Source organism: Suncus etruscus, chromosome 2 (assembly GCF_024139225.1).
Source record: "Suncus etruscus isolate mSunEtr1 chromosome 2, mSunEtr1.pri.cur, whole genome shotgun sequence".
NCBI lineage: Eukaryota > Metazoa > Chordata > Mammalia > Eulipotyphla > Soricidae > Suncus > Suncus etruscus.
Window position 1 is genome coordinate 31,856,448 of NC_064849.1, and position 25,257 is coordinate 31,881,704.

The 25,257-nt window shown below is 52.9% G+C and overlaps 1 protein-coding gene across 1 annotated transcript in view; it reads right to left on the bottom strand.

The window, feature by feature from the left end:
- SPEG (striated muscle enriched protein kinase) overlaps positions 1–25,257 on the bottom strand; it is a 61,106-nt gene that overhangs the window by 26,663 nt on the left and 9,186 nt on the right. Inside the window, 9 exon segments of the mRNA XM_049768418.1 lie at positions 2,331–2,554; positions 2,659–2,848; positions 2,951–3,109; positions 5,349–5,609; positions 7,833–8,008; positions 9,398–9,486; positions 9,730–9,905; positions 22,420–22,602; positions 23,136–23,279. Of these exon segments, the coding sequence (XP_049624375.1) occupies positions 2,331–2,554; positions 2,659–2,848; positions 2,951–3,109; positions 5,349–5,609; positions 7,833–8,008; positions 9,398–9,486; positions 9,730–9,905; positions 22,420–22,602; positions 23,136–23,279 (1,602 nt within the window).

Below are 25,257 nucleotides of genomic sequence, written 5' to 3' on the forward strand. Positions count from 1 at the left end.
CCTACCCACTGTCCTGGGATGGCAAGTGGCCATGTCTGGTGGGGACATAAAGGTGAAGTGATCTGCTTTGTCCTTCTTCCCGTCAGCACTAGCCCTTCCTCTCATAGTTATCTGCCCTGGCCAGTCACCCCCCCCCTTTTTTTTATCTCTGTTGATGATATTTATAAATTAAGAGGGGCCAAAGCTGACTGCATCCAGAAGCAGATGGATAGAAGCAGAGCCCAACATAAATACTGCCTGGGACTCCAGACACAGGGATACAGGAAAAGCTGTTTGTTTGTCAAGAGAGTAAAGAAAGGCTGAAATGAAGGCTCAGAACCTGGGGCGTGTCTTGGGAGAAATGTGGGGACAGGAGGCAACCTGGTTAAGGGATGGTACCAGATCAGATGGTTCGGGCAGACCTTTGAACAAGCCTCAATTCCTCACTAAGCCTCTGTTTCCCCCTCTAAATATAGGGGAATTATATGAGATGCCAGGGATTGAACCTGGATTGACTATATGCTAGGCAAGAGCACTGCCTACTAATACTATTGCTTTGACTGGGAGAAATAATGTCTGCCTTTCCAGTGCAGTCTGGAAGGGGAGGTCAGCCTCAATAGGTCTTTAGTGAAGAAGGCCAGACAATAGGGAAGTTTTTGTTGTTGTTTTGTATTGTTTTGTATGTGTGTATTTTGTTTATTTGCTTTTTTGTGTCATATCCTGTGATGCTCAGGGCTTACTCCTGGCTCTACTTCAGGGATCACTCCTGATGAGGGTCGGAGGACTCTATCTGGTGCTTAGGACTGAACCTTAGGTCAGGTGTGTAGAAGCTCATGGTGGGGCAGAGCTTCTGGATTTTTTATTTTGGAACTATTCCCAATAGTGTCTAGGGGCAAATCCTAGTGCTTAGTGCTCAGAGAATACATGGTGCCAGGGATTGAACCTAGCCACCCACCCCTGCGCTCTAGTAAACCCTGTCTGAGGAGGATGTAGACCTTCTATCAGGAGATTCCTGCTTATAGGGAACTGAGAAAAACCTGATCTGGGAAGGCATGGCCCCAAATACTTCCCTCTGTACTTCCACCCTTCACCTCCAACTCCTTATTTTGGGGAAGAGCCACTTAGCTGCTCTCAAGGGACCATGTAGAATAGGGAAATAATCCAAGGGTTCCTCGTGGTCTCCCTGGCCTTCCTGGCCCTTGCTCCTAATTCTACTTTGGGAGAATGGGTTTGGCCATGCCTGGCTATTTTCAGGGCTCACTCCAATTGGTGCTCAGGGAACCTATGCAAGTGCCAGGGATCAAACCCAGGTCAGCAGGGTGCAAGGCAAATGCCCTACCTACTTTACTACTACTACTACTACTACTACTACTACTACTACTACTACTACTACTACTACTACTACTACTACTAATGTAATAATAACCTTATGGCCACCAGCTCCTGCTTTTGTATTTGTAACCTAACAACCTTGAACCAAGCACCTTTCCAGGGCACATGGCCTTCCCACTTGTGCCTTCTTCCTGGACTCCTTTCATTATGGGGTGTGTGAGGGAGATGGAAGAGCTGGATGGTCCAGTGTGCAGGCCTTGTATGGGGTCCACCCTGCCCCCTGCAGGCCAGGCTGTGCAGGAGAGCAAAAACATTCCCTAGGAGGGGGCACCACGTGAAACAATAGGGGCTGGAGTGATAGCACAGCAGGTACGTGGCTAACCAGGTTTGATCCCCGCATCCCATATGGTCCCCTGTGCCTGCCAGGAGTAACTTAATTGCAGAATGCAGAGACAGGAGTAACCTCTGGGCATCACTGGGTGTGACCCCCTCCAAAAAAACAACAGTGGTAACAAACAACCATTGACAACAACAAACATTGACAGAGAGATGATTGGCCACAGCCATCTCCAGCCACCAGTTGCAGGGAACAAGAAAGATAGATAGTACAGCGTATTGCGTGCTTGCTTTGCACATGGCCGACCCCGATTCAACCCCTGGCATCCTGTATGATCCACCAGGAGTAATTCCTGAGTCTAGAGGCAGGAGTGAACACTGAGCATCACTGAGTATGGTCTAACACTAAACCAAAAACAAACATAAAACTAGATGTCACACACAGCCTGGAGCATGCCAGAGTAGGAAGGGACACTGTACTCATGATTAGTCTCCTACAGACAGGAACACTGAGACACGGAGAGGCCCTGCCATGTGCTCATGTGCAGTAGCATCGGATCCACATCTACTACCCACCCCCCTGCACACACACACACACACACCCAGCCAGCAGGAGTGAGCTGTAGGGGCAGCAGGAAGGAGATCATGGCCCAGTAGAGTGGGGCTCTGGCCTACTCACGTACACTGAGTCATGCGCCGATCATCACTGCTCTGGATGCGATGGCCATTATGGAACCAGCTGATGGTGGGGTAGGGCAGGCCCGTCACTTGGCACTCCAGCATGGCCTCCCTGGCTAGGCCCACCTCCAGGTCCTGCAGGGGCCGCAGGAAGTCAGGCATAGACAGCCTCTCCAGATCGCCCTGCTCTGGCTCTTCAGGGATGGATGGCATCTTCTCCAGCTTGGAGCTGTATGAAGCACACAGTTGCTCAGAGTCTGAAGAGGACTGAGATCCTAGAGGCATCAGTGCAGCTCCTTGGGCCTCCCAGACCTCCCACACCCATCGAGGTACCTGGGGCCAGTGGCGGCTGTCCGTGGCTCCTCCACATACAGCTGGGCCGAGCAGTGTGCCTGGCCATGGGTGTTGGTGGCACTGACCGCGTAGAGCCCTTCATCGTCACTGCCCACATGGGTGATGTGCAGAGCATGTAGCCCGCCATCTTGCTGCAGGCGAATGTTCTCGCTCTCCTGCACAGGCCGGCCTACAGGGAAGCAGAGCAGAGCAGGAAAGCACAATGGACCCCCGCACAGATCATGCCCCCTGGGCCCACCCGCAGCTCCTTCATTTCTCTCCTCCACCCTACCGAAATGAGTCCAGGTTACAGAGGGGGGTGGGGTGCCGCTGATCTTGCAGTCCAGGCGGGCAGCACGGCCCTCCAGCACCTCCACGTCCTCTAGCTGTCTGGTGAACAGGGGCGCCAGCGAGGGGCGCACAGTCAGCCGGGCACTGCAAGTCAGTTCATCTGCGTGGGATGGGGAGGGGATCAATACTGGGGCACACTGTAGAGCCCGGTGCACCTCATCTGCAAGGCCTGCCCAGTTCTCAGTAAGAAAGCAGGGGACAGGCCAGATGTTGAATGAAGCCTGGTAAAGCCTAGGACAAATCAGGAAGAGGACAAGCACTGGAGACCATGAGGGGCTGGAAAGCAGAAGGGGGGGGGCAGGGTGCTTGTCTTGCATGAAGGTGACCCCAGTTGTATCCTCAGTACTATATAGGGTTCCCTCAGCACAGAGCTAGGAATAATCCCTGAGCACCAGTGGGTGTGACTCCCTGGAAAAAACTCACAATGAGGACTGGAATGATAAGTGTATCATATAAGGCACTTGTCTTGCATGCAGATAACCCGTTTGATGCCTGGCAAACTATGTATCACTGAACCCTTCCAGAAGTAGTTTCTAAGCGCAGATCTAGGAGTAAGCCCTGAGCATGGCCAGGTGTGGCCCCAAACCAAACAAACAAAAGAAACCAAAGAGTCAGAGAATAGCAAGTAATACAGGTAGTATAGCAGGGCACTTGTCTTGCGTGGCAGACCTGGATTCAATTCCTTGCATCCCATATATATAGTCCCAAGTCTACCAGGAGCGATTCCTGTATGCAGAATCAGAAGTAACTTCTGGGCCGGGAGAGATAGCACAGTGGCGTTTGCCTTGCAAGCAGCCGATCCAGGACCAAAGGTGGTTGGTTCGAATCCCGGTGTCCCATATGGTCCCCCGTGCCTGCCAGGAGTTATTTCTGAGCAGACAGCCAGGAGTAACCCCTGAGCACCGCCGGGTGTGGCCCAAAAAAGCCAAAAAAAAAAAAAAAAAAAAGAGAGAGAGAGAAGTAACTTCTGAGAACTGCCGAGTGTGACCCCACACCAAAAGCAAACAGCCCTCCTGCCTTCTACACTAGCAAGCGCTGTCAGCTCTAAGAGAAGGGCCTGTGGGGCCAGAGCTATTGCACAGTGGTAGGGTGTTTGCTTTGCCAGCAACCAACCTCAAGTGGACCCCAGTTCAATTCCCGGCATCCTATATGGCCCTCCAAGCCTGCCAGGAGCGATTTCTGAGCGCAGAGCCAGGAGTAAGCCCCGAATGCCACCGGGTGTGACCCAAAATAAAAAATAATAAAAAAAAGAAGGGCCCTGAAGGCAGATCTCCTCCCACCCCTTCATATCTCACCCACACATTTCCTCTGGGTTCCCAGGACTGCCTATGCTCTCATCCCTGAGGCCCAGACACAGATCAGGCACCCTTCACCTAACTGCACTGCCTCCTGGTATAGTGAGCAGAGGCATCTCCCTGCTTACAATGGCACCTCCCAGACTATATTGGGGCCCAGCATCTCATTGTGGTGAGACATTAACTCCCTTTCTCCCAGGCAGACAGGGACAGAACAGGTCAGAGATGTCATTAATAAAAACAATGGTGACATTTATTAGGCACTGGGTACTGGGCTTTGTTCTTTCCAGCCATTATTCCACTAATCCTGCCTCGTCAGGAGCCCCTTCTTACAGATGGATAGTCTCTGGCTCTGAGACATTCTGAGGTGACTTCTCCAGAGTCACATGATTGACAGGTGGCATGATCAGAGCTGGAGACAGAGTGGAGTCTGCCTGCCTCTCTACAAGGAACGGCAAGATCAGGGCACCTTCAAACTCACAGCATTGAGCCCCCTTCCCGTGCTGATTTGATGAAGTCACTCCCAACCCCCAGCCCTACTATTCTCTAGGACAGTAGTCGGCAACCTGCAGCTCGAGAGCCACATGTGGTTCTTTACACTTTTTATTTGTTTGTTTTTCGGGCCACACCCATTTGATGCTCAGGGTACTCCTGGCTAAGTGCTTAGAAATCGCCCCTGGCTTGGGGGTACCATATGGGACGCCGGGATCGAACCACGGTTCTTCTTTGGCTAGCGCTTGCAAGGCAGACACCTTACCTCTAGCTCCACCTCGCCGGCCCCATCTCTTTACACTTTTAATTTGGCTTTTTTATGTGCTGGGCGGCCACTCCAGGAGTCAGGACTCTGCTCCTAGCCTCTATCAGTGCGCACCCTGTGTGGCTCTCAAAATAAATTTCAATGGTGGTTTTGGCGAGATTTGGCTCAGTTGAAAAAAAAAGGTTGCCGACTGGTTCTAGGGGAAAGGAAACCACTTTTCCTGGACATGGCCTCTTCAGCCCCCCCCCAGCTCTCAGGCGCCCCCTGCAGCCCGAGGGCGGCATTACCTTTGGCCGTGCTGAGCTTGCAGGTGTAAACGCCGCTGTCGTCCTCATGCACGGAGGTGAGCAGCAGCTTGCACTTGCGGCCGTCGAAGTGCATCTTGCATTTGAGCAGCGCCGGCTGCAGCAGGCGGCCCCGGCACAGCCAATCGACTTCCACGTCAGCAGGACCCGCCACCAGGCACTCAAACAGCGCCATCTCCCCGGCCCCCACGTCCACATCCTGCAGGGGTGCCAGCACGGCCAGGGACCGGCTTTCAGGGTGTGCTGGGGTGGGAGAGGTGGAGGAGCGGCCACAGGGAGTTGGGATGGGGAGGGGGCACACACAGAACAGAGAACATACGGGCAGGGAGACACACACACGCACACGGAGAGACAGACAGACACAGAGAAAGAGATGTGTTTGGTTTCTCTGCAGGCAGTGGGGAGCCCGCCCACCCGGCTGGCCAGCATGACAGGGGGGCCTCCCAGGCCGGGACCAGAGTGTGTGTGGGGTCTCTTAAAAACTAGGGGGCATCAAGGGCAGCGAATTGGTGGAGCAGACATGGCGGCGGCAAAGAAAACAACAGCACAGCAGCTGGGTACAAATGGGCCTTTATTTGCACTAAGAAACAGGATTTTCGACTCTTTCCACCCCTTTCTCCAGAGTGCCTCCCCCACTCCTGCACCCTGTAGATCATGCCCTCATTCCCAAATGGGGCACCCCTGCCTGATAGTGAATAAAGGGGTCCTGGAGTGCCCCATTCTGCCCAGAGCCGGCTGGGCAGGGCAGGTCTCCATACCTGCAGAGGCCCTGGCCTCTGGCTTTTGGTCTTTTGTAAAATATAAAGTGTTGTGCCACTTAGAACCATTTCTGGGGTGGTCGGACCTGTCCCTGGGCTCATTAGAGCCCCTCAACAGCCCACAGCCCCTCTGCGCCCTGCACTTGGTGGATGCCAGGCCCTGTCCTTAGGCATCTCTGCCTCATTCCTGGAACTCCTTCCGACTGTCACAGACACACAGACAGACAAACGGTGAGACAGGGCCTGCAGCTGCAGTAGCACATGCAGTGGCTGGGTGCCTCCCTGCAGGAAGAGATTATGGGGGGGCATCTGCATACTCCTCCCTGGTCACCCCTTCCTGGCACTGTCTACATGGGGGCTCCTGGCTTGCCCTGCATATGACCACATGGGGAGAGGGGGTCCACAGGGGTGCATAGGCTAGCCAGGTATGGGGTGGGGCTGGGACAGGGTCCGGGCCGGCGAGCCGGCAGGGTCTGTGGGCAGGAGGCAGTGAAACACAGCGAGGTCCGAGGTGCCTGAGACAGGGGCGCGGCTCGGAGGGCAGCGGGGGGGAGCGCAGGCGGCCCCCTGAGCTCACTCGCCTGTGTACAGACAAAAACCTCAGTCAGCAAGCGGCAGGTTAGCGCAGCGAACTCGCGCACACAACTCACAAACACAGGCCTGTGCGCGCACACACTCACGCATAGGCAGGCACTTGCACACAGACACGGGCACACGCGTGCAAATACGCAAGCACACGCACTCAAGCACGCAGCCCTGGCTAGGGTCCCCCTGTGGGAATGCTGCTCTAATCTGAGGGGCACCACTAGTAAGACAGCTCCCTCAAAGTCCTCTCTGAGGGGTCGGGGGACAGATGGTAGGCAACCAGAGTCTGGGTCTCCAAGATTCCTGGATAGAGACATTCACAGATCATGGGAGCACCCCCAAATCTGGGGGGTGGTGGCAGATTTTCCAAAGAGGGAGAAGCACGGAGGCATGGGTTAGTGCAGAGAAGCGAGGCTGATCCCCTTTGGAGAGGCAGGGCTGGGGCTCCTCAGACACTGAGTAGGTGGGACCATGAGGAGGGTGGGACCCAGAGGCGGGGTTCACGTGCTAGTGGGGGTTCTAGGACGCTTTTATCGCTGAGCAGACTAAGCTTGGGGTAGGAGTGGTGGAGAATAGGGCTGCAGCAGGGGTGGAGGGGTTGTCTGTGCCCTTCCGGTGGAAGGGGAGAGACAGAAGGTGATGCAGATGGCAAATTTTTTGGGGGGGATGGAAACCTTCAATCCCCAAACTCCAGTGCAGTCTGGTCAGCTGCTGCCAGCCCTGCCATGCTCCATGCCCACGTTACACCAGGGCCCCTCCGAACGGGTCCAGCTCTCAAATCTGTCCACCACCCCCACCCCACTAGCTTCGGCACGACAATGGGGGGTAGAAAGGGTGGGCGCAGAGCAAGGGATGGGGGAGTCAGAGGAGGAGAGACCAAGGCCAGAAGTAGAACTCAGCTGGCCTTGGTGGGTGGTGAGTGTAGCTGAGCGCAAGGAGGAACAGTATTCGAGGCAGGAACAATTCACCAGTGTGTTCTCTGGGCCTAGGTGTACCCCACAATACCGGCATCTAAATAGATGCCAAGGGTCCCCATAGTGGAGTGGTGGCAACCTATCACAGAAATGGACGAGGCCGGAGCCAGGGTCAGGAGGGCGGTTGGTAGGGAGTGGGGGGGTCTCACCTCGGACCTCCAGGCGGGCCTCACACTGCCGTGCACCGTACTCGTTCACTGCCTTGCAGGTGTAGAATCCGGCATCTCCCCGCTCGGCCGCCAGGATGCGCAGCCGGCAAAGGCCGCCCTCTGCCTCCTCTGCAAAACGCCTCTGGTCTGGGCGCACAGGCTGGCGGTTTCTCAGCCTGCCAGAGGGACAAGAGCTCAGCATTAGTTGCAGGGTCCAGGCCTGTCTCTCATCTCCTCCTAGAAGAGTTCCTTGACTTCAAGGTGACACCACCAGACAATGCTGCAGAAGATCCGTTCCCCTCACAGTTTCTACTATCCCACCAAAGGCCATGCTGCTCATTGGTTATTTGGGAAAGGTCATACCCAGTGATCAATTGTCAGGGGGTACTCCTGGGTAGGTATCTGGGGAACCTAGTGGCACTGGGGATCAAACCCAGGCAACCCACATGCAAAGCACACTCTCCAGGTCACTAGGATCTCTTTCCAGCCCTGCTGAGCTCTTGATGCTTCTGTGACAAACTGGTGTCCTTTTATAGATGTACAAATGCCAAATATCTTCTCTACTTTTCTAAAAAGGTATATAATAACTTACTATGTTTACAAAAAGACATCACAAAGAGCAGTCAATAATCAATTACAAATGAAAAATGAGGGCCACGGTCCAATAGGTAGAGTGCTTGCCTTGCATGCAGCCAACCCAGGTTTGATTCCCAGCATCCCATATGATCCCCCGAGTACTGCCAGAAGTATCCCTGAGTGTAGAGCCAGCGCAATTTCTTGAGCATTGCCTGTGTGGCCCCAACCCCCCAATTAGCTCTCTGTGAGTTAATTCCCCAGCCCTTGCAGAGGGTCCTCTGAGCATGAGCACAGCCAGGAACGATCCTTGAGCTCTGCTGGATGTAGCCCAACCATTTCCACTCAAAAACAAAACAAAACAAAACAAAACAAAACAAAACAAAAAAACCTGGACCCAGGAATAGAGAGATAGTTCTAGGGATGAAGCACATGCTCTGTATGCAGAAAGCCTGGTGGTTCCTTCAGTTCTGCAGGGTCCCCTGAGCATCACTGTGTTTGTGGCCCCAAAACAAAGCAAAACAAAAAATCACTAACACAGGGCTGGAGCAACAGTACAACAGAAAGGCACTCGCCTTGCATTCGGCCAACCCAGGTTCAATCTCCGGCATCCCATATAGTTCCTCAAGCTCACCAGAGCTCATCCTTGAGCACAGAGCCAGGAATAACCCTGCATACTGCTGGGTGTGGCCCAAGCAAACCCTCAAAAAAAAAAAAAAAAACCAGCAAGACTCAAGCCCATAAAAATCTCTGTGAGCCCAAGGACTCCCAGAGGCTGCAGTCACAGGAAGTCTGGGTTCAGAATCAAAGTGGGGTAGCCCAGGAATGGGTACTGGACAAGCTCCTGTGTCTGCTTGCTGTGAATCCCCACCCCAGGCATGGGGCAGCTGTCCATCTGAATGGACATAGGAAAGGAAAGATCTTGTGGGGATATAGGAACCCCTAACTCTGTCCCTAGGCAGTTTCACAGGGCAAGGTTGGTAGCAACTCACCAGGACACTACTGGCTTGGGCTCCCCCTGGACACGGATGCTCATGGTGACGTCCTGGCCTTCTCTCACTGATTGGTCCATCAGTGAGACCTGAAAGGGGGGAAGAGGTGAAGCACATTGAGGGGAAATGGTAAGGCACTGACTGGTTTGGGCAGCTGGGGGGAACCTGGAGGATTGGGAGAGAGGATCTTCCAGAACATTCCAAGGTTGGCTCCAGGTAGAAAGGATTGAGAAGGGCTGAATAATAGCTCTGACAGGAATCTGGGGGTAACCCCACAATGGGAAATCTTGAGGTGCCAGCAGGAGGCTGGGGGCTGCACTCAGGAGCCTGACCTTAAAAGTGGGTGGTGCCTTGGAGCTGGCATCCGAGGGACTGCGGTTCTGGCGGGGGCTGGGCTTCATGGCTGGAGACTGGGGCCAGGCCTCTCCAGGCTCAGGGAACTCCTCTGGGGGGCTCAGATATTCTTCGTCAGAGGTGATAGGGCTGCTGAAGGGGGATGTGGAACCACCTGAGAAGAGATCCACACAGGAGATTTGACACAGAGAGAAGTATCAGGGGTGTGGGGAGGGCAGCAGAGACAGAACTGAGGGACCTAATGAGGTCTTGTAGCAAGGCTATACAGGTTGACCTAGTCCTGATATCCTCTTCCCTAATCCCATCTGTGACCTTTCCTCTGGAGCTCCTGAAACCCCAAGTGCCTTATTCTAGCAGCTTTATAGATGCTGTCACCCTGACCCTGGTAATCCTCCCCAGGAGGGGCACCCCAAAGAAGGGCCTGGGCAGCAGAGCAGATATCCTGGGGCCTTGTGGGGATCATGGATTCCCTGGGATCGCAGCAACCACACTTCCGGCACGAAGGCAGCTCCTAAGGTAGATGGCTCATGAGCAGACCCGGAAGGGGCAGGGGACACACTGCCAGGACAATCATATCTCAGGGCCTGTACAAAGGGCTTAACCTCTCCATAGGCCTCACTCCGACTTCAGCACAGACCCTCCAGCCTTACATTTCTAGGCTTCCAGGGACCCCCAACGTCACCTGCTGACCCCAATACTAAAGCCTGGACTCCCCCCACCCAACTTCTCAGGGAAAGTAAGTTTAAGTCATCCTGAAGAGGGCTGTTCAGGCTCGGGACACCATCGCTGCTTCCAGGGAGGGGTGTCCCCAAGGTCCGGGCGCCCTCCCCTGCAGCTGGCCATTGGCCCAGCCTCACTGAGCTGGCCGCAGTTCTGAATGCCAAATACAGGCATGAATCTGCCACAGCCCCGCCCTCCTCCCACTCTCCCCCACCTCAGGCCCCCAAGGCCCAGTCACTGCCACCACCCCTCAGGATAGCGCCCCAACTCACCCCAAGGCTTGGTACACCGACCCCAGCCTGTGTCTGGCCCTGTCCACCCCCGCAGCTCCCCAGGGAACAGGAGCCCAGGTTCTTGCTGGCTCCCACAGCTGACCCCCAGACGCTCTGCTCTGGGCCTGGGGGAAGGGACGGGGTGCAGAGGGGGAGGGGGACGGGCTGGTGGGGCGGGGACATGGGCTGGGTGGCAGGCGGGCAGCTGGCGCCAAGGTGCTTGCTGCGACCATGACCCGGAGAGAGGCGGGTCCACCGCATTTAGTCCTGCTCATCCCAGACCAGCTCTGCCTTTGCTCTGCTCACAGCTTTGGGACCTGACAAGAGCATGACATGTGGGGTGCCTTGGCCCCGCCCCTGGGCAAGGGGTTTGTCCTGGCTCACTCTCCTGCCTGATTCTCCTGAGAAGGGCATATGGTCATAGTGCCCTCCATACCCCCAAGGGGCTGGAAATGCAGTCACAAAATTCCACTTTTTGCTTTCTCTTACGCTGAGACCTACCAGGCCTTTCAGTCTCATTCCAGAGACACCCCCCCCTCCCCATGATGGGATTCAGAGTTCCCCCTTGACCTCCATTCCTGCTTCCCCCCAGCACAGGGCCTGCCCAAGGTCCTAGCTGCAAGTGCTCCCCGACTTAAGAGACAGCATGGGGGAAGGGAAGGAGTGGGGAGCGGCCAGTTGCAGGCCCAGCTTCTGCTTCCTCAGTTACTCCTGCCCAGAGCCACATTCCCAAGCTCTGACCTGTTTCCCCTGAACTGCCAGTGACGAGGGGGTTGGGGGTTGGCAGGGAAGGGGACCATCACTCATGCCAGCCCAAGGGGTAGGAATGACACCACAGAAACAGCATCTGCTGTACCTGAGCCAAGGTCACCAACAGGGACCTGAGATCAGGTACCCCCTCCATGGAACCTGGGAACTTTTAGGGTCACGCCCTGGATATGTTCTTGACTTTGAGAAAGCGTGTGGATGTGGGGGGGGGGGGGAGGGAGGGAAGGGAGATTGCTGATCAGATTTGCAGGGAGCCATGGGACCTCTAGTGGTGTCCAGGGAAACTACACATTGGTGGTAGTCAGTAACCAAGCCAGCCAGGTACCTTTGAATTTCTCAGAGATTGTTGGCTGTCAGACCAACTCAGCAAGAGTGCAAGTGGTGGCCCCCACTCCCTCTGTAACCGAGAAGCTATGTGACTAGTATAATGAATGAGGTAGGGGCCCTGAGAACCAGGCTCTGGGGCCACCTCACTTTACACTGGCCCTGTCACCAAAGCCATGGGCAGCCAGTTCTTCCATGCCATTCCCGCCTTCCCTGCCAGCCTGGATCTTACTGTGGGAAAGAGTAGTCAGCAATTGAGGTACAGATGCCCCCTAAACCAGAAGATTCTTCCACTGGCTCTGTGCATACTAACTAATCTCTCCACACTGCCCTCAGGTTATATGACCCCCAATACATGGAAAAGCAACCCACACATCAAGGGAACACCCCCACTGTGTAGTTCTTGAGGAAGATGCCACTACCTACAGGAAAGGCGTAAACCCAACCCTCTTTCTTAGGGCTTCTCTGCCACTTCAGGAACCACCCCCATCAGGACTGGGGGTGAAGAGAAGGGGAGAGCTCAAAATAGAAAGTCTTGGGGCCAGGTGGTGGCGCTAGAGGTAAGGTGCCTGCCTTGCCTGCGCTAGCCTAGGACAGACCGCGGTTCGATCCCCCAGCGTCCCATATGGTCCCCCAAGCCAGGAGCAACTTCTGAGCGCATAGCCAGGAGTAACCCCTGAGCGTCACCGGGTGTGGCCCAAAAACCAAAAAAAAAAAAAATAGTAAGTCTTATACCCTGTTCAAGGCAGATTTCTCCTCAAAACAAAGGGGCTGAAGAGATAGTACAGAGAGTAAGGTGCATGTAGCTGACCTGGATTCAATCCCTGACACTGCATAGGCTCTTCACAGCCCTCTAGAAGTGAGCCCTGAGTGCAGAGTCAGGAATAAGCTCTGGGTCGAGTCAGGTATGGTCCCAAACACAAAATATTAAACAAGCAAAACAAGAGCAGGAGAGATAGTCAAGCATGTAAAAGTGCTTGCCTTGCATATGGCTCCCTGAGTTTGACCCCAACACACCCTATATGTCTTCCCAAGCCTACTAGGAGTGATTCCTAAGTACAGAGTCAGAAGCAAGCCCTGAGCATTGCTGGGAGTGGCAAAACAAAACAAAAATAAATAATAAAATAAAAATAAACCCTTACAAAAAGGAAAGAAAAAAACAAGGGAGAAAGAGGCCAGAATGATAGTACAAATCTACTTGTCTTGTATGCAATTGATTTGGGTTCAATCCCTAGTACCCATATGGTCCCCCGAGCCCACTGTGAGTGATCCCTAAGTGAAGAGCCAGGAGAAGCCCAGAGTACAACTGGGTGGAAGGAAGGAAGGAAGGAAGGAAGGAAGGAAGGAAGGAAGGAAGGAAGGAAGGAAGGAAGGAAGGAAGGAAGGAAGGAAGGAAGGAAGGAAGGAAGGAAGGAAGGAAGAAGGAAGGAAGAAGGAAGGAAGGAAGGAAGGAAGGAAGAAAGGAAGAAGGAAGAAAGGAAGGCAGGAAGGAAGGTAAGAAGGAAGGAACGAAGGAAGGAACAAAGGAAGGAAGAAAGGAAGGAGGATGGGAAGAAGGGTGGGAGGGAGGGAGGAAGGAAGGAAGGAAGGTAAGAAGGAAGAAGGAAGGAAGGAGGGTGGGAAGAAGGGTGGGAGGGAGGGAGGAAGGAAGGAAGGAAGGTAGGAAGGAAGGAAGGAAGGAAGGAGGGTGGAAAGAAGGGTGGGAGGGAAGAAGGAAGGAAGGAAGGAAGGAAGGAAGGAAGGAAGGAAGGAAGGAAGGAAGGAAGGAAGGAAGGAAGGAAGGAAGGAAGGAAGACATGAGGTGAGTGGGTGAGATTAGAGAGGTAGGAGCTGTACTGAGCACTGCCAAGGCATCCTTGAGATGGGTGAGAGCCTCTGGAAAGGGTGCAAGAGTATCTGGCACAGATGTATTGGGAGGAGGAGTTTGGGCAGAAGGGTGGGTAGGAGAGAGGTGGGAGAAGAGGTGGTTGTGGCTCAAGATATAGCTGGAAGTATCATAGGGTAGCAGCCTGGGTTGGATCACCAGCCAACCCAGGATAGACAGTGGTTCGGATCCCGGCATCCCATACAGTCCCCAAGCCTGCCAGGAGCAAAATCAGAGCAAAGAGCCAGGAGTAACCCCTGAACATGTCTGGGTGTGACCCAAAAACAAACAAACAAACAAACAAAAAGAATTAAGGGAGATTATGCTCTTGAGCTCCTGGGCCTCATGCTCCAGACCTTAGCGACATCTTCTGGCCCCTGCTTCATCTCGTGACCCCACCCCACTCTCACCAAGCCCCTGTTGCTCTCCCTGCAGGTGTGAGTGGGCACATTGGCGTTTATGCTCACTGTGGGGTCTGACCAGGGATGGGGACAAGGGACACTCAGTCCTGGCACTTCCAGTCATCCCTCAAGCACAGGTCCCCCATATTTGAGCCTAGCATTTTAGAAAATTTCAGCTATGCACTGGTTTTACCTTTCTTTTTTGGGGTGGTGGTTGAAGGGGGCCACATAAACTGTATTCAGTATTTACTCCTAGCAGGGCTCAGAGACCATATGGGGTTCTAGTTGTTTTTTTATCTAGAAATCGAGGTTCCTAGTGTCTGCTAGGCTGCTGATCCTGACTTTGTTTTCAGTCTACATTCAGCAGTGCTCAGTGGACCATATAGGGTACAGACACTTGAACTCAGATCAACTACATGCGAGGCAAGTGCCCTACCTCTGTAGTATTGCCCTGACCCAGGAAGAGTTGTGGCCTTCTGTTGGGACCATGATTCAGTTAGGGATATCCAGGCCAGGGGCAGTGGCTGATTAGAGCTATGGAACAAAACAGCATGACTGTGGGAGTCAGAAATACAAGATAAGGAAGCCTGGGAGATAGGAATAAGGGGCACCCTTTCCATATCTAATGCTTCTCCTGGGCTGCCCCAGGCACCGGCTTGTGGAGGTAGTGACTGTAGGAGGCACTCTCAGAATTCTCCCTGGCCAAATTATTCATCTACAGAGGAGTTCAGAGAATACAGATAAAGCTCAGTGCCACTGTGCTGCTTTCCCTCCACTACCATAGGCAGGTTGACCTTCCACATGATCCTTACACCCCCAGCTGCATCTATAGAATGAGGGTTATGACAGCAGGTCAGGAACCTGAGGACTGAATCTTCAGCAGGTCAGGAATCTTTGGGTAATTCTATGTGGGAACAAGCCCCCTGCTGAGGGCCCCCATTGCAGGGGTTCTTTAGGCTTCTATTTTCAGCCTTGTCAGAAATGGTTTTAGCATAAACCTTGCCCTTTCCAGGCTAGCTGCTTATGACAGGGTAACCAGGAGTAGCCTTCATGATGAGGTCCTGGGCTGCCTTCATATGGCCCCTGGACACTGCATGGAATGGCCTCACCAGTGGAAGGAAGGGGAGAAGGTGAAGAGGAAGGAGAAAATAGAGGGGAGGGGAAGGGAGGAGAAGGGAGGATGAAGAAAAAAGGAAGGAAAAGAAGAGAGGAGACGAGGGAAGGGAAGAAAAAGAAAGAAGGGAAAGGAAGGGAGGGGAGCAGGCAGGCAAAAAGAAAAGGCAGGAAAGTGAGGAGGGAGAAAAGGGAGAAAGGGAGGGAAAAGAGGAAGAAAAGGAGAGAGGGAGGATGGCAGGGGATGAAGGGATGGCACATTGGGGAACAGTCAGAAATAGTGCCTATGACCAGCGTATTGTTCCCCTGCCTGGATAACTGGCTAAGAACTCTAGCTCACCTGCCTGTTTCATTGGTTAAGGGCTCATTAGCACCATCTTTCTCAGACACCCCAGCTTCCTTCCTCTGCCATCTTTCTGAGCACAGACTGCAGCACCCCCTGCTCTACCCCCCATGTCTCTCTGTCTTCTTGAAGAACTAGGGGCCTCTCCCAACTCTGTTCTTGGGAACATGTGGTGTGGGACATCAAACCAGAGTCTACTGCATTCGAGATAAATGCATTAACCCCTGTATTATCTTTCTATCCTCAACTAGAATTTGCTTTTGTTTTTGGACCACATCTGGTGTTTTTCAGGGCTTATTCCTGGTTCTGCACTTAGCAATCATTCCTGGTGGAGTTCAGGGGACCATATAGAATTCTGGGATCAAACTCAGGTTGGCCACATGCAAGGCAAATGTCCTACCTGCTATACTATTGTTCTGGCCCTAAACTTTTTCATTTTTGGTCTTAATTTTTTTTTTTTTGAATCACACCTAGCAGTGCTCAAGGCTGACTCCTGGCTCTGCACTCAAGGATCACTCCTAGTGGTGCTTAGGAGACATCAGGTGCATGTAGGGCTGGGTTGGCCACATGCAAGGTAAGCACCCTACTTGCTATCCTTTAGCTCTAGCCTTGCTCAGCCAAGCCTTTAATTCCATAAAGGTTTTCCCTCTGTGCTCCTACACCTTTTTCTAAGATAAATGTCCTCCCTTTGCTCTCCCATGGCCCTGGGAGACTGTGGTCTCCTCTCTGGCCACTATTGTCCCTCTTGCTGTTATATGTATCTGATTTGTCACCTCTGTAGTCCAAGGCCTGAGGATGCAATCATGCTCCAGCCCTCAGCAGCCATCCTGGAGATGGAGTGGTCCCCAGGGGGTTTCAATGGAGGGAGCCACAGAGTCATGTGGCTGGCACATGGAGGTCGGTGGGACCCGCACTTGCAGAGGTGGATGGGTGCTGCAGTACAGGAAAGTAGACAGGAAAGTGGTGGAAATGAAGGCACAAGCTGTCCTCACTATTTGCCCTACCAGGGAGCATCCTACAACCGTGTCTGATACACAGCAATTGGCCGGCTCCTGGGTGAGTCCCAGGGATCTGTGTTTTAAAACACCTCCAGGTGATTGTGATGCATGCAGACATTTGAAACCCACTGCTGGAGTTAGGAATCTGAATACGACACAGGTCCACACAGAGCATCTGGGAGAGTCCCTGAGTGCTGATCAGGTGTGGCCCAAACCATGAGAGAGTGAGGAGAGAGAGAGAGAGAGAGAGAGAGAGAGAGAGAGAGAGAGAGAGAGAGAGAGGGAGAGAGAGAGAGGAAGAGGAGGAAGAGGAGGAAGAGGAGGAGGAAGAGGAGAATTTCCCTGGGGCTGGAGAGATAGCACAGTGGTAGGACATTTGCCTTGCATAAAGCCAACCCAGGACGGACCTGGTTTTGATTCCCGGCATCCCATATGGTTCCCTGAGCCTGCCAGGAGTGATTTCTGAGGGCAGAGCCAGGAGTAACCTCTGAGCACCACAGGATGTGACCCCAGGAACCAAAGAGAGAGAGAGAGAGAGAGAACAAACCAAAGAGAGAGAATGCGAGAGAGAGCTCCCCATGGCTAACCTACACTGGGGACTCCATCAACTCTCATCAGGAGCTCAAGAGCATAATCTCCCTTAATTCTCAACCTCTCCAAAGAGGCAGGAGAGGGATAATAGTGAGAACGTAGGCCATGGGGCTCAAGGTACAGCACAAGGGGCAAGACACCTACCTCTACAACTGACCCATAAACATGGAGCCAAGAGAAAGCTCTGAGCACTGTATATGTGGCCAAAGGACAAAGGAGAGAGAGAAAGAGAGAGAAAAGGACATAGAGAGAGAGAAGGACAAAGGAGAGAGAAGAACAAAGGGGAGAAAGAGAGAAAAGGAGAGGGAGAGAATTTAGGCCTAAGAGATGCAGGAATGGGCCGGAGAGATAGCATGGAGGTAAGACGTTTGCCTTGCATGCAGAAGGTCGATGTTTCGAATCCCAGCATCCCATATGGTCCCCCAAGCCTACCAGGAATGATTTCTGAGCAAAGAGCTAGGAGTAACCCCTGAGTGCTGCTGGGTATGACCCAAACACCAAAAGAGAGAGAGAGAGAGAGAGAGAGAGAGAGAGAGAGAGAGAGAGAGAGAGAGAGAGAGAGAGAGAGAGATATGCAGGGATGAGGCTTAAAATCATGATCAAACCTCCTACTAGGTTCTGCTTTGAGTGCTAAGCACCCCAAAGGGAACCCACAGGTACTCCCAGACACTTCAAATTCACATGAACAATAGTAAGATAAGATAGAAGGGGGTTGGGGCTGGAGAGATAGCATGGAGGTAAGGCATTTGCCTTTCATGCAGAACTGTGGTTCGAATCCTGGCATTGCATATGGTCCCCTGTGCCTGCCAGGGACAGGAGATTTCTGAGCCTAGAGCCAGGAGTGACCCCTGAGCACTGCTGGGTGTGACCCCCCCCAAAAAAAGATAGAAAGGGGCTGGAGTGATAGCACAGCAGTAGGGCGCTTGCCTTGCATGTGCCAACCCCAGAGATCCATGGTTCGATTCTCAGCATCCCATATGGTCTCCCAAGCCTGCCAAGAGTAATTTCTGAGCACAGAGCCAGGAGAAACCCCTGAGTGCCACTGGGTATGTCCCCAAAACAAAAACAAACAAACAAAAAGATGAGATAGAAGGGGGACTAATAATAGTACAGCGGGCAGGGTGTTTTTGCCTTGCAGGTAGCTGACCCGAGTTCGATCCCAGATATCCCATATTGTCACTTGAGCACCACCAAGAGTAATTCCTGAGCACAGAGCCAAGTTTCAGCAACCACAGAACAAGTTCTCCATTGCCGCATATGGTCCATAGCTACCATCATATGGAGAGAACATGGCTCTTGTGTGCCAGTGGGCCAGTCTCAGGATGTGTGTTGTGTGTGTGGGAGACTTAGTCTTCTTAGTGGTAGCACAGGCATGAGACTGGGTCCAAGCATCTTGGGCTGGTAGAAGCTGAGCCCCCACATGCCCAGGCTTGAATGGCCCATAACCCACAAATGCATCATTCCTGGTGGGCTGCTTCAACACCCCAAGTCCCCCCCATCTTGCCAGCCTTCCAAGAGGAAGCAGGCCCACTAGTGTACCTGCATAGGCTGTTGGCTTTACATTTATTCTAGAGAATGAAAACATCATCCTGTCCTACCCTTTGTACTAGCAACAGGTGCCCAGCTGGTTTGGAGGCAATGCTTGTATAACAGGTGTGTGCAGATGCTGAGCGGTGGATGCCCCCTCCCTCAGTCTCTCCCCATTACACATCCCATATACCCCTGGAAAGATCAACTGTAGGCTCTGCTGAGTTAGGCAGTGGTGCAGAGGGAAGGTGCAGGAGTCAGACAGATCAGATCCCACCTCTAATTCTCAGGCCCCCAACCCTGAGGGACAACGACATTCTCCCCTCCTTTTCTTGGCCCCTGCCTTCCAATTAGACACTGAGATCTGTGGACCGGGATGCACAAAGTTGGAACAGACACATCAAAGGGCACTGAGTAGCCAACCTTCTGAACAGAGTACTGGGTGGGAGTCATAGCACAGGTGACCCAGCTTCAATGCCAGGCACTACATATGGTCTCTAAGTCCTGCCAGAAGTAACCTGAGTGCAGAGCCAGCAGGATGACCTCAGCATTGCCAGGTGTGGTCCAAAACCAAAATACACACACACACACACACACACACACACACACACACACAAACAGAAAAAAAAAAAAAGGAAAAAGAAAGAAAGAGGGGCTGGAGTAACAGTACAGTGAGTAGAGTGCTTGCCTTGCACTCAGACAAGTCAAATTTAATCTCCAGCATCTCATATGATCCCCAGAGCCCACCAGGAGTGATCCCTCAGTGCAGACCCAGGAGTAACCCCTGAGCACTGAAGGTTATGGCCCAAAAACAAAAACAAAGAATTGGGGCCAGAGAGTCAATATGCAGAAAGTGCTTGCATGGCATGTGGCCAACCTTGGTTCCATCCCCAGCACCATGTAGGATCCCCCTAAGCACTGCCAAGGGCATTCCTGAGGAGCAGAAGATGGCCTCTGAGCACCATAGGGTGTGACCGGGGGAAAAAAAGAAAGGTGGATCCCCGAGTTGTGTCCCTGCAGTCATAATCCCCTCCTTCCCACACCCCCTTCCCTAGGATCCACCCTGCATTCAATCCCAACCATCTTCTGGAGGCTCCTGGTCCCGCACCCTGTCAAAAACATCTGAGCCACCCTCTAGATCCGCCCATTCCTGCAGCTTCCTGGGCCCACTGGCCCCATCCAGCTGCTCTGGCCTGAACAGCGCCTTGTAGGGTAAGAAAGTTGGTATCCTCCCCACCCTCGTGTCTGCTGGCCAGCAGGCCCTGGGCCTCCCTCAAGGGGGCTGGTCCCTTGGGACAACTGACTAATGTTGACTAATGAACTGACAGATGGAGGCCAGGGGGTTGGATGATAGGAGGAGATGCGGTGGCAGAGAGGGGTCATCCAAAATATAGATAAGCAGTCTGCACAAAATCTGCAGAAAGGTCTTCCCAGGCCTGAGCACCTCCCCATACTCTTCTAGTCCGTCTCCCCATACAGTTAATTCACACGTTAGCGGCTAGTCCATGAGAGTGGCGCCACCAGCACAGAAATCTCAGTGGAGTGCTGACAGCTGCCTGCCCCCAAGCCTCCTGCCCAACCTTAAAAGGCCCTGTGACACTGTTGGGGCACCCCCTGCTCTAGATTATGCATGATGGGGGTGTGGGGCCCCTTCGAAAGGGAGCTGCTAGGAGCTGAGTCAGAATCCCTCAGCCCAGAGGTGAGGGAAGGACGGAAGCAGGAGGGGGCAATGATTCAGCGTGAGGGCTGGGGCCAGCCTGGAATGGAGAAAGGGACGAAAGAGCTGCAAGCCTTTTAGAGCGCCCCAAAGGGACAGGCAGGCAGGAGTCGGGTGTGACGAAGGACTCCCTAAACAAGAAGTGCGCGGGTCTTGGGCCCACAGAGACAGGCGCTGCTATCTCATCCAACAGAACAGTGTGTGCTGTTCTTCTTGCTGGCACGGCTGGCACCATCCAAACCCTGGCTTCCTGTGTAGCCTGTCAATCGAGTGTGCCACGGCAGATGCCCGCTTCTAACACACAGGCCACTGGTTTGTCTGCCCTGAGCCGTCCCCAGAGACAGTGGTGGAAGCTTGAGAACATAATGGACGCCTTCTCCTCCAGTCCCTGCTGCCATGGTCAGCATATGGTCAGGCTGGGCTACCAACCAGCACACACACTGGACTCCAGTCCTGCCCCGTCCCCAACCTCAGAGAAACCAGGTTGTAACCCAGAGGTGTGATGGAGGTGATGGCAGTGGCTCAGAAGGCTGAGCATGGGTTTTTACCTGCCCAGCACACATCACATGGTTGCCATCAGGGACCTTGGGACACTGAGTCAGGAAGTACTGAATACCACAAGGTGTGACTTCAAAATCAAAACAAGAAAAAAAAGATGCCTATAAGGATGTTCAGTGGGTACCCTCCTTAGCAGCACCCCTTTGGGACTTTGGATTCAACAGAAGGTATGAGGGAGGCAGGCGGGACAGAAGGATGGGTTTGCTTAAGGATGGCACTTAGAGCATCCTGTTCCTTACTGGCCAGACATAGGAAATGATGTCAGATGGCTCTGATGGCTTTTAATTAAACCTTGAAGTGTTTAGCTCAGGGTGGGGCCAGCAGGACAACTAGCCTTCCCTGTGCAGCATCTTCAGAAAAGCATTTAGGAGATATGGAAGTACGGAACTCAGTGAAGGGGCCAGACCATCCATTTGTGCCCTGAGAAAGCAGGTCCCCATTCTGAGCTTCCCACAAAGTGCATACTGCAGGCACACATCCAGAGTTCATGGTCCTCTGAGAGTCCAAGCCCTGGGCTGGACATGGAAGGATACCTGCATGCCCCTCACTGTAACCTTGCCCCTAACTTCCTGTTTCCCTAACCTCTTCTTTTGAGATGTTAATCCCACCTGGATGGTAAGACCCACTCACACCTGGGATGGGGTGGGCTATTTTAAATAAAGAATTAGAGAGTCTAGCTGGGGGGTGGTGTCAAGGGAGGAGAGCAAAAAGGCAGAGAGCAGAAGCAGCAAGAAGCTGATCAGCAAAAAAAGCAGATAGCAGAAAGTTTAGTAGAGAAGTAGATGTGAGGAAATGCACATGGTAGACAGAGCCATGAAATAAAAGCAAGTTGACTCTGATGAAACTTTAACTGAGGGGCTAGAGAGAGGGCATTTGCCTTGCAAGCAGAAGGACGGTGGTTCGAATCCCGGCATCCCATATGGTTCCCCGCCAGGGACTATATGAAATCGCCAGGAGCGATTTCTGAGCGCAGAGCCAGGAGTAACCCCTGAGCACTGCCAGGTGTGACCCCAAAAAACAAACAAAAAATAAAATAAAATAAAATAAAATAAAGAAACTTTAACTGCTTGTGAGTTATTTCTCTGCCACTACTACCATTCATCAGACCCATCTGTCTGAGGGGTTAGAAACACGGTGCCTGCAGTGACCTCACCCAACACGTAGACTTTATATCTTATATTTTGGTTTTTTTTTTGGGGGGGGTTGTTTTTTGGGTCACACCCGGCGGTGCTCAGGGGTTACTCCTGGCTGTCTGCTCAGAAATAGCTCCTGACAGGCACGGGGGACCATGTGGGACACCAGGATTCGAACCAATCTCCTTAGGTCCTGGATCAGCTATTTGCAAGGCAAACGCCGCTGTGCTATCTCTCCGGGCCCATATTTTGTATTTTAAATCAACACCTCATTCCCCCCAAAAGTCATATCTACACACACACAAACACATGTGCACACATGCATGTGATACTCCCTACCTGGTCTCACGGCCAGTGCAGCACTGCAGCTGGCCTGGCCCAGCTCATTGGTGGCGGTGGCGGTGTAGCTGCCGGCATCAGCTGCCCGGGCCTCCCTGAGCAGCAGTGTGTGTCTCTCGCCCTCAGTCCGCAGGAGGATACGGCCATCACTGCGCACAGCAGACCCATCCTTTTGCCAGGACACTGAAGGGAAGCAGCGGGTTAACAGGGATGAGCACTGAGCACAAACATCTCTCTTCATTCAGGGAAGCCTAGACTGGCCCTACCCTTTCCTGGAGAACACTGGGAGTCTTCAGCAGGGTTCAGGGACTCCCCCTGCACCCTTCCTTTCCCTCTGAGGGTCCAGGTATGCTGATGTGTGTGTGTGACCCTGTCTCAGCCAGGATTCAAATTTTTTTGTTTTTGTTTTTGTTTTTGGGCCACACCCGGTGATGCTCAAGGGTTACTCCTGGCTATACATTCAGAAATCACTCCTGGCTTGGAGGACCATATGGGATGCTGGGGATTGATCAAGGTCTGTCCTGGATCAGCCATGTGCAAGGCAAATGCACACGCTGCGCTATTGCTCTGGCCCCAGGACTCAACTTTTAAGGGGCCATACTCAACAATGCTCAGGAGTTTCTCCTGGTTTAGCACTCAAGGATTATTCCTGGTAGGCTGAGGGGAACAGATGGGGTACCCTACCTGGTATACTGTGGTTCTGACCCAGGACTTACCTTGAGGTGTGGGGTTAGCAGTGATGATGCATTTGAGCAGCACGTCAGCCCCAGGGGCCACCACCGTGTCCTGCAGCGGGATCTCAAAGAGGGGGGCCTCCAGGGGTTCTTCTCCCGCAGACACATAGGAGTCATCCGAGGACTCTGTCAGAGACAAGTGACATGGTGAGGTGATACGGTCTCTAGAGGGTGATTTCAGAGGTTCAGATACTACAGTACTGGAACCAGAAAGAGGGGGGGCTGAGAGGAGGAGGCAAAAGGTCTCTCCCCTGAAGGTGTCAGGCAGGAAGACATCACCTCATGATACTGTCCACAATTCCAAGCACCGTGTGGCCCTGAACAATACTGGGGTAACCCACAAGGCCCCCAGAACTTTAGTGTCTGAGCAGCACTGCATATTCAGGCCTGACATTGAACCATTGGTCCAGAATAGCTGGACGTATACCCATCCCAAACCTCCTGAATACCCTTTAGGAGATTTCAGTCCCCCTCAAAAAAAGAAGTCAGGGGGAGGCTTTTCAAACAGGACTGGCTTTCAGGGCTCTGCATTTATCAAGTTCAGACCCCTGTGCTGCCTTTCATTTTGTTTGGGGGGCTCCATCCAGGTGTGCTCAGGGGCTATTCTGCTGTTTGGCCCCTGTTGGTACTCGGGGAACTATTTGTGGCACTGGGAACCATATATACAGTCTGGGGTCATCAATTGCAGCTGCTCCCAAGACAAGTGGCTTCCCTCCTGTACTATCTCTCCAGCTTTGGAGGAAGGTAGGGAATATGCTGAGAGTATCTTTAGTCCCATCAGCCAGCCAGGGGGGTACATAAAGCCCCATGCAAGACTCTCTGAGGACCACTGGAGGGTCAGCTCATTAGAATGCAAATGTAAAGCAACAGCAGGACAGGACAGCACATGGGGAACACCAGATTCTAAAAGTTTGAGAGAGGCACCAGAGCCCAGTCAATTAGCTTTGATTCCATTCCTTCATCCACCAGAAATGCTGCACTCCCTGCAGGATACTGGGATTCCTGCAGGGTTCCCTCAGGAAAGAAGACACAGTCCCAGCATGCAGGAAGCTTGCACATACAGAGATCGAGAACACCCATGTCTCTAAGTCTCTCCCAACTCTGACAACTACATGCAAGAAAAGGGGAGCCCTGGGGTGGAAGGAACCCCAGTTGTGCTCTGTATAAGCTATGTGCCCCTAGGCAGTGTTGGCAGCCACCTGTGTGTGCAGGATGAAGCTGATATGGAACATCCAGCATCTTGTTTTGTTTTGCTGTCATACCCAGCTGTGCTCATGGCTGACTCCTGGCTCTGCTCTCAGGATTGACTCCTGGCAATGCTCACAGGACCATATCAGGTGCTGGGTATCAGACTCAGATTGACCGTGTGCAAAGCAAGCACCCTACCAACTTCACTACCTCTTTAGCCTCAATGCCCGTTATCTTGCAGCACCACATACAGCAGACTAAATGCCCTGTGTGCCCACAGTTATATGTCATAGGTATATGTTAATGCCTGTGACATATAGCTGTGGGGACATAGGGACATGGCTAGCCAGAAGGTGGAGGATGCAATTACTGTTAGGTGTAATGGAGTATAGTGATGTGGCTAGCAGGATGATGGACAAAGGCATGGTCATCCTGAGTTTGAAGCAACATTTTGTTTTCCTTTCTGGGGGAGGGCCAAAGGAGCTACCTAATCATGCTCTGGAGGCCTGAGGGCCCCACTGACAATTCTTTTTTTTTTTTTTTTGGTTTTTGGGCCACACCCGGCGGTGCTCAGGGGTTACTCCTGGCTGTTTGCTCAGAAATAGCTCCTGGCAGGCACGGGGGACCATATGGGATGCCGGGATTCGAACCGCTGTCCTTTTGCATGCAAAGCAAACACCTTACCTCCATGCTATCTCTCCAGCCCCAAATGTGTATTCTTTTTTTTTTTTTTTTTTTTTTTTTTTTGGTTTTTGGGCCACACCCGGCGGTGCTCAGGGGTTACTCCTGCTGTCTGCTCAGAAATAGCTCCTGGCAGGCACGGGGGACCATATGGGACACCGGGATTCGAACCAACCACCTTTGGTCCTGGATCGGCTGATTGCAAGGCAAGCACCGCTGTGCTATCTCTCCGGGC